At 40.5% G+C, this 16909-nt stretch overlaps 2 protein-coding genes across 3 annotated transcripts in view; both read right to left on the bottom strand.

The window, feature by feature from the left end:
• The window catches only part of LOC114661558 (duodenase-1-like), a 271168-nt gene that overhangs the window by 95650 nt on the left and 158609 nt on the right, over window positions 1-16909 (bottom strand). The window lies entirely within an intron of this gene.
• On the bottom strand, window positions 6352-12614 carry LOC114662712 (mast cell protease 1A-like). The gene is made up of 5 exons (XM_028816343.2): window positions 12466-12614; window positions 12086-12245; window positions 9200-9335; window positions 6844-7080; window positions 6352-6714 (listed from the first exon to the last, which is right to left on the bottom strand). The coding sequence occupies exons 1-5, from the start codon at window positions 12515-12517 to the stop codon at window positions 6499-6501; spliced, it is 801 nt and encodes a 266-aa protein (XP_028672176.1). The 5' UTR covers window positions 12518-12614; the 3' UTR covers window positions 6352-6498.

The following is a 16909-nucleotide window of genomic DNA, read 5'->3' as shown; positions in this document are numbered from 1 at the left end:
ATACAATTATTCAACTCAAAATGATCTATTGAGCACATCTGTCTTGCTTAAAATTGTCCAAAATGTTTTCAGGGCAGGATCCAACCTGCGAACGCTACAATTAAGTGCCAACCTCACTGGGTCACATGTTTTGGGCCTGCACCAAATTAACATCATTCTGGACCAAAATTTTAAGTGTCTTTCAGACAGCCTTGGGGTCACAATCCCTCCTAATCCACTAACAGCTGTGTTTGGTGTTCTTCCAGATGGGCTTAAAGTGGAGAAGGACAAACAAACTGTAATTGTCTTCACTACACTATTGGCACGTAGACTTATCTTGCTCAACTGGAAGAATCCTAACTCTCCCCTTTTAAGTCAGTGGGTAACTGATGTTTTATATTATTTGAAACTGGAAATAATAAAATTCTTACTTAGAAGATCTGTGCAGAAATTTTTCAAAACCTGACAAGATCTAATTAATAATATTTTAGAATAAGCTCTTAAAGCACCGAGGAAGTAGATTCCTCTCCCCATTTTCTTTTTTTTTCTTTTTCTTCTCCATTTATCTATATTCACTTATTAATTTATCTATTTACCTATTTTTACTAGGTTTATTGTTTTATTCTGCTGTCCATGCTCTCTTTCTCAGGGGTAGGGGTTAATTTGTTTTCAAACCAATTCTTGTAAAATTGATGTATTTGTATTAAATGTTGTGTGATTTCAATAAAATCAATAAAATTAAAAAATAAAATCATGTCCCAGGTGCTTCCCTTCTAAAATAGATGTCTCCCGGCTTACCCAGCTCGGGTCTTGAAACAGGGAGTGACGTCAGACCAACAGGTGCACCAATCTTCTTCGCTGCTGTCCCATGGCTCCCAGCAAGGCTCTGAATCCGATCCCAGGTTCAGGTCCCTGCTGTCCATGGCTCCAATAGGCCTCCCCATCTGAGCCTAGCCAACTCCGAATGCCTTCCCAGACTTGCATGGCAAGTTGCACCATCCAGCACCACATCACTCTGGCTCCCTCAACAGCTCAGCCAAAGTGATTCACTTCAACAGCCCAAAACATCAGCCACACTCTCCCCTGAGGGCTCTCCTCATGGGTGCCTTCCTTCATCTCTCTTGCTCACTCTCACTGGCACTCTTCAATCTTTCTGCCTGCTCCTCTCCCTTCTTTAACCTCCGTTCTTTGTTTCCTTTTCCTTTCATTTTTTGCTCCCCCTTCTGTCCTGTGCAGGCTCCTTTTAACTCTGCTCCCTAATTGGGTATGGGTGTGAGGAGCCAAGGTGCCTGACTGAGCCATCCACACGTGTATGTGGCACAGTGAGACAGTTTCCAATTAACCGCTGAGCAAACACACTATCATGCACTCCCGCACCCAAATGTAGCCTGCACCTTCTCAGGGAGTGATTATTTGCTTAAAATTGGCTACTAGTTGCGAGCCGTGAACCCGCTATACCACATACAAAGAGTTGTAACTATAGGTTATTTTATTATCAACATGTATTATTAATGTTACCAGTAATGGCGTACTGCACGATAACGTGCAGTGGCGTTTTGTAATTTGCCCTTGCAGTTCTCATACGTTTGACTACTGATTGCTGACGTTGATTAGCCTCTTCCTCAGTCTCATTTGCTCTTGCAATTATTCACTTTCGCTCAGTGTTGGCCTGTCTTTGTTGTATAGTCTGTTCTTTTGCTCTCACTTGCTCAAGCAATTCTCTTTCGCTCTGTGTCAGCCTGTCGTAAATGCTGAGTGCACTCAAATTTTAGAAATTGTTAACACTTCTTTTTTTTATTAAGCAGGATAATAATACCATTACAATATCTACTGTCAATAACCCCACAGGGAATACAATGAGGCCCACCTTTATTGTGTCACAGAAAAACCAAGATAATGAAAGCTGGCATCATATTACATGCCTCGAAATAACTTAATATATTTGTGTAATATAATAATACCAGTAACGGCGCACTGCACGAAAACGTGCAGTGAATTCACTTGACTTGAGCATTCATAGTTTTCATCCTCTTTCTCTGTACATTTAACATTTGTTTGCTCAGACGTTGATGCGCTTACTGCTTCCTGAGCAGCTCTTCTTTTCTTCACCCTAGCAGCCCACTTCATCTCTTCTTTCGTCAGCATCTTTTCACGTTAAAACTGGTTAAGTCAGTGTTTGTGTTGCAATTACTTAGTATGTTTTCCTTAATTTTTCACTTAAGCTGGCACTTCAATCTGTCTCAAGAATGATTTAAGATGTGAAGAGGTAGGTGAAGGGATGGTGAAGGTGATAGTGATGATGCCCTCTAGCTATCTGCCTCAAGAATGAGATGTGGAGAGGTAGGGGAAGTGACGGCGAAGGTGGTAGTGATGAGAACGGAGCCCAAACACATGCGCCTCACAGCCACCCTGCTGTCCGCTGCAGAGAGTTGATTCTACAATAAAATAAAATAAAAATAAAAAGAGTAATAATTCCAAAACTCTTCGCTTTAAATATAAAGCTGTAGTTCAGAGTTTCAGTATAGTATATGTGTACCAAATTTCAGGCTACAGGTTATTTGATTTTTGACCTTGACCTTCCTGGGTTGATCTTTGTCCTTGGAGGTCAATCATCACCCCGAAAGCAGACAGTAGACGTCACGTAGTATATGTGTACCAAATTTCACATTAATAGGTGAAACGGTGTTGCCTCATCTCTTTTTTTTCTGAGTTTTCTAATGAGTCATTGCAGGCATGGTGGTGCAGATGCATAGCAGCTTGTAGGGCACATGCACGATTAGGATTGCTAGTTGGATTGTCATTGTGTTTAAGGTTAGCAACATGTTCTGCTGAACTTTGGTCGGCTCACATCTTGCAGGTGTGTATATGAATAGCACATATTTGAAATCCTTATCTTGACGGCACAGACATCAAAGCAAACATAGCTATCTATTAGGGTGACCAGATTTTGTTTTTCCAACAAGAGAACCAGGGGCAAGAATGTACTTGAAACTCGACATACGCCTTCATATACAATGGATCTTCATTAATTTTTCTAATGAAACAATTCGATCATTTTAAATGTCTTAATTTATATTCAACTCATTAGCAGCCTTGAACATCGTTAAAATATTTTGTATTTCAATTCCATAATAACAAAAATGGAAAAACACAAAAACATATACTATATAGTGAAACACTCAGGACCGGGTGTGCAGTCCCTCTGAACAATCTGATTGGTCAGTTTGGCTTTAGTGTGATTGGTCAGTTAGGCTTTGATGATGCAATGAAAGAGGATGTGCAAGTATGAGGGGTAAAAGTGCATGCTGAGAGAGTCACCTTCAAAGAAAACAAGTATAACATCAGACAGGTAGTGAGGAAGGTGCCTCGAAAAGAATGACAGAGACAGAGAAGCCAGCTTTACAGGAACACACTTGATAGAGGAAGCGCTGGTCAAGGGAGGTTCAAACACAAGCGAACACTGAGGAATGGCACTGAAGGTACATGTAGGGCAAGAGAGAGCAAAAAATATTTTTAATTATATTATTATCTGTCTTTCTGCGGTGGGTTGGCACCCTGCCCAGGCTTGTTTCCTGCCTTGTGCCCTGTGTTGGCTGGGATTGGCTCCAGCAGACCCCCGTGACCCTGTGTTCGGATTCAGCGGGTTGGAAAATGGATGGATGGATGGATTATCTGTCTTTGGTAGGTATCATGGCATGATTGTTTTTAGCATGCTGACAACATTTAAAGTAGAAATGAAGACCACTACATTACATTATAGCCCTATGAGAAAAGCTGTCTTTTTAAAAGCAGCTTTGTGCTCCTTACAGTAAACATGAACTTCAGGTAGCACATGCCAGCTCTCCTGATCGTATATTCAGCTTCCTAAATGTCATAATTGAAAATATGGGTCTGCAGTGGGCTGGCGCCCTGCCCAGGGTTTGTTTCCTGCCTTGCGCCCTGTGTTGGCTGGGATTGGCTCCTGCAGACCCCCGTGACCCAATAGTTAGGATATAGTGGGTTGGATAATGGATGGAAAATATGGGTATTCTTCTTCTTCTTCTTCTTCTTCTTCTTCTTCTTCTTATTATTATTATTATTATTATTATTATTATTATTGTTACTAGCTGTGCTTCCCATCTAAGATCATCAATGTATGCCTCAGAGTTAAGGCTGGCAGTGAACCATATGTTTCTGTTTTATGCCATTTGGTATGGGATTTGTAAAAGCAATGTTAATGTCTGTGATGCACCATCTTTTGGAAGGACAGAGTCATAGCAACAAACAGAGACATGGACACTTTTATTTTTTGCCACTGTTTTTATTTATATGTCGGTGTTAATTAGTAACATGACTCTGTCCGGTCCTGCTGTACAAAATATAACAAGAATACAAATGATGATGATGACGTAGTTCTGTAGGTATAACGTTAATGGTAATTCTATTTGAATAATTAATCCTGCACTCAGTCTACAGGTTATTTCTAGCAGTTCTGGGAATGATTCAGCTAGTATATGATAAGAACACTTCTCTTGACTTTGAGTGCAGACTGAAAGAGGAGGTGTTATCAGGGACCGGGGCAACGTGAAGATGGCAAAAAGCAGAGGTCAATCCCAGCTTAAACAAATAGCATTCACCTGCCTGAAGAAAGATTCATTGATCTTGACTTTGCCAACAATGCTGTGATCTTTGTTGAGTCAATGGAGACTCTGATTGTAACGTCTTAGTCTGACTGTCTGGGCTTTTGAGTGTCTTGGATAAAAACCAAGATCCAGGCCTTTAATGGCCTTGTAAGGCACAGCAATTGGCAGTGTGTCTGTCTGCGGAGAGAATGTCAATCTTACTGGGTTTGCAACATTCATTTCTCTGGTGACTCTTCCTATGAAGTCAGTCCGGGAGAGCATGGGGGTCATGAGGTCACTGGAAAGGGCCATATGGCGCTCCTGATATCTTTGTACAAGGACAAAGGTCCAAGTCCTTAGAGTCCTGATGGTTCCTGTCTTGCTATATGGTTGCGAGACATGGACGCTATCCAGTGACCTGATATGAAGAATGGACTCCTTCAGTGCTGTGTCTTTTCATTGAATCCTTGGGTACCACTGGTTTGACTTTGTGTCAAGCGAGTGGTTTCTCACACAGTCCCAAATGAAGCACATTACCTGCATTGTGAAGCAGTGTCAGTTACGGCACTACGGCCATGTGGTGCGATTCCCCTACAGTGACCTGCCTCACAGGATCCTCATTGCTGAGGACCCGAGTGGCTGGACAAGGTCAAGGGGATGCCCACGTAACACTGCGCTGTGGCAGATAGATAGTAATTACCAGAGGGTGGGACTGGACCAGGTGTCTACCTGGGGGGTTGCCAACCGGGATCCCAAGCTGTTTCGTTGTGTGGTGGGCGTGGCAATACACTGTACCAGTGTATGCTCTCCCATCTGACCTCACCTGACCTGTGTAACTTTCTCTGTCTCTTGTGAAGTTATAGAAGTGAAAGAAAAGGGGAAGTGTTGAACTACAGTAGCAGTCAACCATGACAGTGTGGTAAAGGTGTGTCTAAAAGGGAATATATGGTCACTTTATGACCTTACCATGACAAAACACATCTTTAGGTAATCAGTGTGGAGGAGCAGTCAAATTCTGACAGATTTACCATGCTAATTTATCTCCAATTTATCTCTCAGAAGCTCCTTTCAGATGGGCACACATTCAAGGCTCAACTCTTGAGATTGCACTTTGATGTACTTCTGGGCAAATGAATGTTGCTGCTACTGCTGGGGCAGAATCTAGGCCCACCACAAGCCTGAATTAGCTTAAATAGGCTCTAAAAGTTGTGTTATCTTTCCCCTAACTCTTTGTTCAGCAGTACAGTACTGACTTTCTTTGGTGACTCACTGGTGCAATAATGGACAGACTCTGGTTGATGTAGTACTAGGCCATATACTTTTTTTAATTGAGCATACTGTTTTTGTATCCTTCTTTTCACCTCCACCCCCAAACCTTAATGTCTGCTTGCTTCTTTAAATAACCGGTTTGCTGTCATTTCAATATCATAGTTCACCTTTCCACACAATAAAAGTGGAAAATTCCATTCCACAAATATATCTTCTATGCATAAATTAACCCTGAACCTTCCCCAGTTTAAACCTCGCTGCAACCCTTTGCTAGTCATCAGAACCTTCTGCTTCAAAAACCTTAAACCAATATTAGTTGGTTATAAAGCTAACATCAGAATCAGATGTAGACAGCAGCAAAATAAGCACCATGTTACGATTATGAGCGCTATGGTTTAGTGTGTGTGGCCTTTAAATCAGATAATTAACACTTGCAGGTTTTTGATCCATAACAATCTGAAGTTCTAAGAACAAGTCACACACTTCCTTTATTGCATCATGGACTTTATTAAAGCAGGTAAGCGGTTACATGTGCTGTTGGTTCTGGTTAAGGGGACAAATATAAAGTCACTCATTACACAATGTGTCATTGAGCTCTGTGCTAGCATGTGATTGTAATTTATGATTGGTGGTCATAACCTCCACATGCTTAATACAGCAGTGGACTCCTCCCTCTGCCTCTAGAAGAGTCATCAAGCAGAATATCAATTTTACTTTTGATCCATTCACGGTATGCAGACACCTTGGCATACACATTACTCCGATGACGATCTTCACACTTTCTGGTATTGGAAAAAGACACAATTCCTGCAGCAGTAGGGATGTTGTTCCTTCCTCGACAAACTAGTGGGCCTCCTGAGTCTCCCTGAAATAAAAATGACTGACTATAATTTGTCTGCATATTGAAAAGAAATATTCATTGTGGAGAATTATATTAAAGGAAATCAATTTTTGTTGTCAGGTCTTTGTAAAAAGAAAAACGGTCTTTACTCACGTTACAGGTACCCTTCCTGCCAGTGCCCCTTGCACAGATCTGTAAAGCAGGATTGGCTATGTTACAGTGTCTCTGGAGCGACACATCCACCTCTCTCAGCACATCGCTGCCTGCTCCATCAGTGACAGTAAGTCCCCACCCAGCGACTGAGCAGGTGGTGCCAGGCTGAAAGTGCTCCTCTCTGCCTGCAAGTCGGATTGTTTTCACTTCATCTGTGATTGTAGCATGGGACTGAAGCTATTTAAAAGAAACAAGTCAGGAGGAAATCAGTGAGATATTAGATAGATAGATAGATAGATAGATAGATAGATAGATAGATAGATAGATAGATAGATAGATAGATAGATAGATAGATAGATAGATAGATAGATAGATAGATAGATAGATCTGGCCATGACACCCTCAGCTGGGAAGAACCAGGGGAGATGGCATAAACAGGAATTTTTTTCCCCCAGACTACCAGATGGCAGCCTCATTAGGTTGTGGTGGTGCCACGGATTCCCACAGGGTACCATGGTTTATTGGAGTTCTTCTACTCAGTCTTGTTGGGTTCCGAGAGTGCCATCTGGGAGTGTTATGGGGACTGGGGAGCTCTTCTTTGTTGGTCTCCAACTTTACCCAGAAGTGCTCCAAGATCAAATCATTGGGACAACTGAAGTACTCTCGGGTTTTATTTACAAGGAGTCAGATGGAATGAGACAGAGCTTGCCGGGAGGAGGGAAGGAGGCAGTAACCAGTGATGGAGAGAGAAAGAGAGAGATGAAAACTGAAGACAAGTATTGGTATGTGCCATTGTGTTTTGCACTGTGCTTGTACTTGTGGCTGTGGTGTGGGAAATTCATACAAAGAAAGACTTTCCCACAATAAAAACTCTCTTGTTCATTTTATCTATCTGTGTCGGGTTTGGGGTGCTGAAGCCCCCAATACAGTTCACAACATAAATAGACAGATAAATTAATATTTACACACACACACTATGGTCTGAACACACACAAGAATGACTAAAAAAAGAAGACAAATTTACAAAGAAAGAAAAAAAACTGACTTGGCTGTCACAGTCCCAGTGAGGCATTATGTAGGCATGTTGCTCTTGGTATAAAAAAGTGTTTTTTGACACACTTCTGCTGAATAATTCTTTGGCTGAAAGTCCTCAGTGTCAGTGTGTCAGAGAGAGGATGTGACAGCATTGTTCATAACAGCACTTGGTTTTATTTTAATTCTCTCCTCCTCTACTACTTCCAGGGGGTCTGGAGTGAATCCCATAACTGAGCCAGCCCTTTTAATTAACGTTTTGATTCAGTGGGCCTTACTTGAAGTGACATTACCAGCCCAGCACACCACAGCATAGAGACTGATCACACTGGCCATCACTGCGTTGCACAAGATGTGCAGGATGTCACTTCCCTACATTAAAGGAATGCCGTATCCTAAGGAAACTCTGGCATTTCTTGTATATGGTCTATAAGACCAGTCTATCCTGTCATTGATATGGACCCCCCAAGTAATTGCAGGAGTGCACCACTTCTATATCTACTCCCTGAACAGCGACCGGACATAGAGGCTCTTTGGTGTGATGAAAGTCAATAAGAAGTTCCTTGGTTTTGCTGATGTTAAGGTGAAGACAATTCTCTCTGCGCCAAGAAACAAAGTTCTCCACCTGACTCCTATCCTCTGTCTCATCCCCCTTATTAATACACCCCCATAAGTGCAGAATCATCTGAGAAATTCTGCAAGTGGAATTGACTGGTGTTACATTTATAGCCGGAGGTGTACAGAGTGAGGAGAAAAGGAGACAGAACTGTTCCTTGTGGTGCTCCAGTGTTACTCACATCAATATCAGAAACACAGCACAATCCTGGGACCGAATTATAACAGCGTAAATACTGGGTCAGAATGAAATGGAAGGAGAAAGCGTTTACTTTTACTTTAAAAAGAACTTTAGTAGTAGCAACACATGGACACCATCTGTATGGGGACTTCATACGGTTGTTGGGACAAGTGAAGGCCTGGCTGTGCTGTGTTAAAATGCCTACATACGGATTTGGTGTTAAGATGGTCAGTTTCTTTAACAAGAGAAGTAAGAGGGATTCTTTTCATTGTTAATTGCTTATATTCAGCACACCATTCGTTCTGTTAAGTCTTATCAAGTGTCTTTGATGGGAATCTCCATGTTTGTACTTAGGGTCAAACCCAGCATGAATCAGAGAACATCATGTGCTATTAAGGTAGGAAAAGTAAAAATTGGGTATTTACAATCAGGTATCTGAAAGGCCAGAAAGCATGAATTAAATTTGAAACTGCGGAATTAGGGTTAGATTAGATTAGGGTTAGGTTTAGCGCCCAATGTGACACTCACCTTCAGCAGCATGATGTCATTATCAAGGAAAGTCTCGTCAAATTCTTCATGAGGAATCATTTCCTGCACTGGTATTACCTGCTGGGACTTCTCATTTGTTGTACGATTGTGAGCCCCCAGAATCACAGTGATGTTTCTGTTAACGAGACAATCAGTCAGGAATGAGAGTAGGAACAGTGACTGAGCTTTCATTAGCCAAGTGATTGTTTTGGAGGGTTCCTAGTTGAGCAGATATATGGAGACAAATCTAAGAGTGATACAGATGGAAGCAGGACATTGAAACAAAGACAAACAAGGAATGGATGACATTAAAAAAACTCCCACATAGTGCGCTGTTCTTAGGAATGATTTTGGCAGGGATACTAAGTTGAATTTCATAAGAGCTTCAGAGCATTTACACATATAATTAGTTCAAATCTAAGAGTAAAATACAAAACCACACAGCATTTACTGTACATACATAAGCAGGGCTGGCATGTGGAGTGAGGCATAAACACAGACACTTTGGGCAGCACTTTAATCAAGGCAGCATTTTATGTGCAACTGCTTTTTTAACAATACAAAAAAGTTTGGTATAAATCCTAATAATTACATACACACTTAGTACCTTACTTATATACTACCCTTAAAAACGGTGAGAAATACTTCAATTTCAAAACTTTCAAATTTGGAATAGCATAGTTCGCAGCACCTTGAGTGTCGTTTCACGAAAAAGTTGTTCAGATAAAAAGAAACAGAAGGGTAAGCTCTGATCTTTAGTAAAAAAAATGCAGAGATGGGGTCCCTAAATTTAATAATCACTCTGCCTCATTGTTCAGAAAGTGCGCTTTGAAATACACTGACAGTTTCTTTCATGATGTATTATTTTGGACTGTCATGGAGATATTTGTCTGGGTGCCCCCCAATTCTGAGATCTCTTACAATGTAAAACTTTCTTTAAGGATTCTATTAAACTTCTGATTAGGCATTTTGTATATAAAATAAACTTTGGTAACTGTTAGATTAATTTGTTTATTAGGAAAAGCTGGTTGTAGCTGGAACCCAGGAACCACAACGTCAAGAGCAAGACACCACAAAAAGAAGACAGAAAAGCTGGAAGGTAAGTGACTCTACAAACAATTCTAATCATTTTGGCTGGGAATTGTGTCTGGGTCTTGAAACTAAAAGTAGAAGAAGACCGTGTAGTAGAGAAAGAACAAAAAATTAATATTCCAATCAACTTGAGTGCAATGGTGGAATCTGTACAAGAGTAAAAAACATATATCCGGATATTCAACCATTAAATAATAAAGCACTTTCATTGCTGTGGAAAAGAGCTCCATTAATACCAAAAAATAAAAAAGCAGCTAAATTAAATAAATGCCTATTACAATACAAATCAGTTGACCCTGTATTAAGTAATGATGAGGTAGTAAATTATCCTGAGGAATTTTTTAACACTCTCAGTCACTCAAGAGTGCCTCTTGATTATATTGCTTTTATATTTATGGCGTCTATAATACTTTTGCAGAATTCAAACCGTCCCAAACTTTGTAACAGTACAAGAGATAAAAGTGTTTCATTCAGATCTGATTGAAGTTGCCATTTATACCAGATGTGCTACAGGAGATCCTTCTGTACATTCATATCGGGAACGTCATACATGGCAGAAACATCGTTATCATGTGCTGGTGAGTTTCAAATCATTCCCTCACACAGTAGACATGTTAAAAACTTAGATTGATCCTAATTACCACATGACATAGCACGTTGGCCCTCAGAATCCCTCTTTCATTCACTAGAATGAGGGAAATGTAGAGCCCCTCCAAGAAGTGAAGGAGCCAGTCTGCGTTGCAGGGCACAATTCTGAATTACCGCATGTTCAGCAGTAGCAGCACAACTGCACGAAACCTGCTCCCGGCTCCATGGTCAACACTACGCACTGGGTGGAAACTGAGCACCCATACATGCTTGTGTGTAATTACTGCAGTCCCACAACATGTACCTATGATACAAGATTGAGAACATGTGCTTCTTTTTGCTTCAATCCAACCTGTTCTGAGAGCATGTGACTACATTGTCAGGCAAATTTACGACTACCAGCGACCTGACTTCACAACTGCATTAAGAGCGAGGAGACTGACATTTCGAATGTGTGAACTGCATCAAAGTGATCGAGAAACATTGTAAATTGATTTGACGTGGACCGCTAAAACACCCGAAGAAGGTGGTGAATGCTACTTTTAAAGTATACTGATATAACAACATTTGAAAAAATTACTTAAACAAAAAATAATTTTCTCCATCTGCATATTTTACAGCATGAATTTTGAAAAGTGTTAAATGCAGCAGGGGAAAGAATTATACATTTTCATCATTGATTAAATTTTGTAGCAACAGTAAATTTTGCAGCGGTGGCCCACCTTTAAATTTTCTACATGTGGGAAATGCTGGTTAGGCAGCAACGCTCAAAAATGTCGAATAAGAGCAGCAGGAGGGGATTTGTGAAGGTAAAGCCAGTGGAGAAAAGCATTGATTCAGACCTGGGTACCAACCCTGGGTGGCACTGCTTTCAGCAGTAATAGGGGGTCTTTCATGTTCAAAAACAAAGAAAAATATTATCAGTCACTTTTTCTAAAAGTAGTTTTGGAGTTAAAACAACATTGGTCCTTGCAGTGCAGCTATTCATGAAAAGTCAAGAAAGGACAAAAGCGTGACACTCACACTAATGAAATAATTAAAAATGTAAGCACACAAAGCCTACTGCCGTCGTCAGTGGTGCTTCTAGTGTAAAATCATTTTATTCCATTCTTAACTTTCAGTCTCATAGAGTATTATAAATTTGTTCCCTTCCTATATTGTAGTGTCACCGCACATATACGGTACCTACATTAGTAAAAAACGTACCTTCCTTTGCAGTGAGCTGCTGTCAGGACAACATTTGGAAGAATGAGGGCCCCTCCACACGCAGACTTGTGTATGCCTATACTTATTTCCAAAAATGCCATGTAAGGTCGACTTTTGGGTAATGCTTCTCTCCCATCAATTATTTTGTCTCCGGAGACACCTGACAGGAAAAATGGTAGACAAGTGAGCATGTATAAGAACCTCTGACCAATGTGGCCAAATGAATGCTCTGCAGGGGAAGAAAATAAAAAACAGACATTTATCACATCAATTTTAATTATTTTTTTAGATCGTATCCATCCTAAAATCAAACCTCTCTTGGGTTACCTTAAAAGAACAGAAATGTGTCAATGCACAACAACATATTTAATTTAGTTTACCTGCCAGTCCGAGGCAGACGACGGTGATGACAGCCCAGCCCATTCCTAGCATGGCTCCACTTGTGATTACCTCTGCAAAGTTGACTTCTCATTTTCTCAGTTTTATAGGAGGCGATATGATGACTGGGTTGGTTGTTTGAAGTTTGAATCTGACCACAAACCACACTGCTGTCACAGCACATTGGGTGGGGAGAAGACATCAAATTTTGTTTTCCTGCTAATTTACTAGCAGTTCACTTTTGTCATTTTCAGAGTCATTAACAATGAAAAATGGAGTGAACCAAGAGACCCTGAGTGGTCCCGTATGTACAAGAAAAGGCTACACTGAAGGCTTAATGTAGCCACGCAGATTTAAAAATCAGGATTTCTCTGCTGATAAACACAGACACATATTTAATCCTATGCTCAAAGATGGTTCTATCTCCAATCATGTTATGGGTGGAATGGAGTTCCAATAATTTGCTGTTTCAAGTTCAATTTTACTATTATGTGTGCACAGTTGCCTCTCAGTAAGGTGACCAGGGTTCGCTTCCTGGCTCTTCCCTGCGTGGAGTTTGCATGTTCTCCCCGTGTCTGCGTGGGTTTCCTCTGGGTACTCTGGATTCCTCCCACAGTCTTTCCTCCCACAGTCCAAAGACATGCAGGTTAGGTTGATTGGCGATTCTAAATTGGCCCTAGTGTGTGCTTGGTGTGCGGGTGTGTTTGTGTGTGTCCTGTGGTGGGTTGGCACCCTGCCTAGGATTGGTTCCTGCCTTACTCCCAGTGTTGGCTGGGTTTGGCTCCAGCAGACCCCCGTGACCCTGTGTTCGGATTCAGCGGGTTGGAAAATGAGTGGATGGATGTGTGCACAGTACAATGAACTACTTACTTGCATGTTTCTCTCATACTACTAACAGCACCAAAAATCAATGCAACCTCACACATTGATTTCAACATTTATGTGCAATATTGAATTTCTGCATCAAGTTAAATTCTTGGAGGGAGCATTCTTCAAAAGCAATCTGTTACAGCATGGTCAGAATGGTTAGAGAAACAGAATAGAGGTTTATTTTATAAACCGTTTACATATAGAGTCAATCAATGCATACATTTTACTCTGGTTGGTTCATTGCTTTACACCCAAATGATTTATATAAAATAAAAGTCTGTTATATTACATTCTGGTTCTTCTTATACCTTTTGAGATGAGCTACCACCTTTGAAATTTCTGTGCATATAACAGCTGTCCATTCTCATTTATAGGACATCTGCTGATTTTGTAGTCATCTCTTAGTCATCCTACAGTACATTTTGTATATTACATCAATCTTTCTTCTGATATATTATTTACTTGACCATCTCAGTATTTCTCCTAAACTGGTTCTTATATTTCAGTGTACATTTTGTTGTTCACTTGACCTTTATCTGGTTTCCTGGTGTGCCTGAACAGGTTTCTGACATTCATTAAGCCTTTATGCTATTTCTTTAAGATGAATGCTATGTTACCCTAAAATTATTTTTCTGTACTCCCTCAGTCTCTCGACAGTAATGGACAATAACTTCATTGTGTTAGTGTTCATCGTGTTATTTAAATATTAATGTAAGCTCAGTATTCCTTATTTTGGTTCACCTACACTATAGTTTCTATGTTACTTGTATGAGTGTTATGTGTATCTTCTTTATAGCACCTTACCTGCACCTGGACAGCTACTTCAAGCACAGAGCCTTTCTTTCTAGCTCGGCACAAGCAGACCAAATGTTTGGCTTTAGACCTGAGCTACGCCTGTGCCAATCACCAAAGCAGGTTCCTGATAGCCGCAGTGCTTTCTACTGAAGACGTCTCCTCTCAGCCACCAATCCCCTTGGGAATATGACAGTCAGCCACACTAGCTGCTCTTAAATAGTATGCCTTAATCCAATCAGGTAATATAAAATCAATATTACTCAAAACCAAAATTAATAAAGCATAGTAAAGCCAATAGTGGCAAAAACAGGAAATGTATTTGAAAGGATTCTTACTAAAAATACAAGTGATGACAGACAAGACTTTTCAAGTCTCTGTGCATATCTGTTTCTGAGTTTCTGTTTAGTTTTGCCAGTTACTATGGGAATTCAGACATCATGTCTGGGTGTCACTCTTCTCTCTCCTGTTCTGTGTTCCCTTTTGATGCACAGCATGTATTTTACTTAAAAAGACCCTTCTTCTGGTAGATTTAACAATAATTCCACAAAGTATCAAAACTATTATTACATTAATGTCTTTTTTCCCAGGCTGGGGTCATTTCTAATCTGAATTGCCACAAGCTGATAAATAAAGTTAGTTTTCCACATTCTAAACAAATTAAGTGAAAGATAATGATTCAGATGGGCGGCACGGTGGCGCAGTGGATAGCGCTGCTGCCTCGCAGTTGGGAGATCTGGGTTCGCTTCCCGGGTCCTCCCTGTGTGGAGTTTGCATGTTCTCCCCGTGTCTGCGTGGGTTTCCTCCGGGCGCTCCGGTTTCCTCCCACAGTCCAAAGACATGCAGGTTAGGTGGATTGGCGATTCTAAATTGGCCCTAGTATGTGCTGGGTGTGTTTGTGTGTGTCCTGCGGTGGGTTGGCACCCTGCCCAGGATTGTTTCCTGCCCTGTGTTGGCTGGGATTGGCTCCAGCAGACCCCCGTGACCCTGTGTTCGGATTCAGCGGGTTGGAAAATGGATGGATGGATAATGATTCAGACCAATAAGGATTCAAAGTTTTAAGTCAATATCTAGCAGTTTGCACTAATATTAGTTACAAGATACAAAATATCAAAGATTTCAAGAAGTGAAAAGATTGTTTTAGTATTTGGGTACATTTGAAAGAGATTTAGAGTTTAAATAAATGCCTAGCAGTCTCGAGTTTGTGGCTTAATTGAGAAGAGCTTTGTTTGAAGGAAAATGTCAAAGTTTATGTCCTGAGAGATGGCTGCTTAATCAGTGCTAGTTTACACAGTTCAAATGTGGACTTATTTGTATTCTTTGCTAAAGGTTTTCATTTGGTGTATTTTGTATTATTGTGAGTTTGAACATTTATTCTTCATGCAATGTATTTCTATCACCACACACCAGTATAAGCTGTGGTCTTGTACAGTGTGGGCACCAGGGGGCACTCCAGGTCACCAAACCCAACACAACAGACAAAGGGCACAATTTAAAAGCACAAAGAGCCTTTTATTGCGTGGGAAACTCTTCAAACCAACATTTCCCACCACCACAGCCACAAGTATAAGAACAATATAACACACAATAATTCTTTCTTTCTCGGACACTGCCTCCTCCGCTCCTCCCAGCAAGCTTCATTCTTCTTCCACCTGACTCTGGCTTGTCTTTATGAGGCACGTGTTTCATTTTATGGTACTGTCACTGTCCCATTTCTAGTTAGTACACAGTTGGTAAGCTTCAGCAGCCTATGCTATGTTGGGGACCCCCTTTTGGTCTTCTCAAACCAAAGCTAGTGAGTCCTTGTCAAGAGCGCTAAGGAGTGGCAGTCTGTGTAGGCATCACTCACTGTCAGTGCTTCACTGTGTGTGTGGGTGTGTGTGTTGTGGCAGAAATCAACATCTTCTAATAAGACAAATCAGTAATCAGGCAGTAGAACAGCTATTCATTGTATCTTTAAATTACAGCAAAGGCCTTAGAGCGAGAATTCTTCAAAAGCAGACCGGTACAGCATGGTCAGAATGATCAGAGAAACAAAGAATAGAGGTTAATTTTATAAACTATTGAATTTACATACAGAATCAATCAATGCAAACATTTACTCTGCCTGGTTCATTGGTTTACACGCAAATGACTTATATAAAATACAAGTCTATTATATTATATTCTGGTTCTTCTTAAATGTTTGAGTTGAGCCACCACCCTTGAAATTCTGTGCATATAACAACTGTCCATTCTGGTTCTTTACAGGACATCTGTTGACTTCTTAGTCATCTTTCAGTACATTTTATTGTTCACTTGACCATTATCTGGTTTCCTGATATGCCTGCAAAGGTTTCTGACATTTATGAACCCTTTATGCTATTTCTTTAAAATGAGAGCTATGTTACCCTAAAATTATTCTTCCACAGTGTGAAGGTGTAGGCCAATCAATCATGAACCTATAGGGTGCCACTCACTCCATAATAATACTGCTGCTCAGAATACTTGGCTTGAGCTCTACAACTGGTCATTTCCGCCTAATTTGCATTTACAATACAATACAATACAGTTTATTTTTGTATAGCCCAAAATCACACAGGAAGTGCCGCAATGGGCTTTAACAAGCCCTGACTCTTGACAGCCCCCCAGCCTTGATTCTCTAAGAAGATAAGGAAAAACTCCCAAAAAAAACCTAGTAGGGAAAAATCCATTGAGAACAGCACTTTGGAATTCCTAATTTACAAATGTTAAATGTCTTAAGTAAAATATATGGTAGCTTTAATAAAAATATTTTATAAATTG

Source organism: Erpetoichthys calabaricus, chromosome 12, assembly GCF_900747795.2.
Source record: "Erpetoichthys calabaricus chromosome 12, fErpCal1.3, whole genome shotgun sequence".
NCBI lineage: Eukaryota > Metazoa > Chordata > Cladistia > Polypteriformes > Polypteridae > Erpetoichthys > Erpetoichthys calabaricus.
Note: the sequence above shows the minus strand (reverse complement) of the source record. Positions and strands in the feature narration are given on the sequence as shown.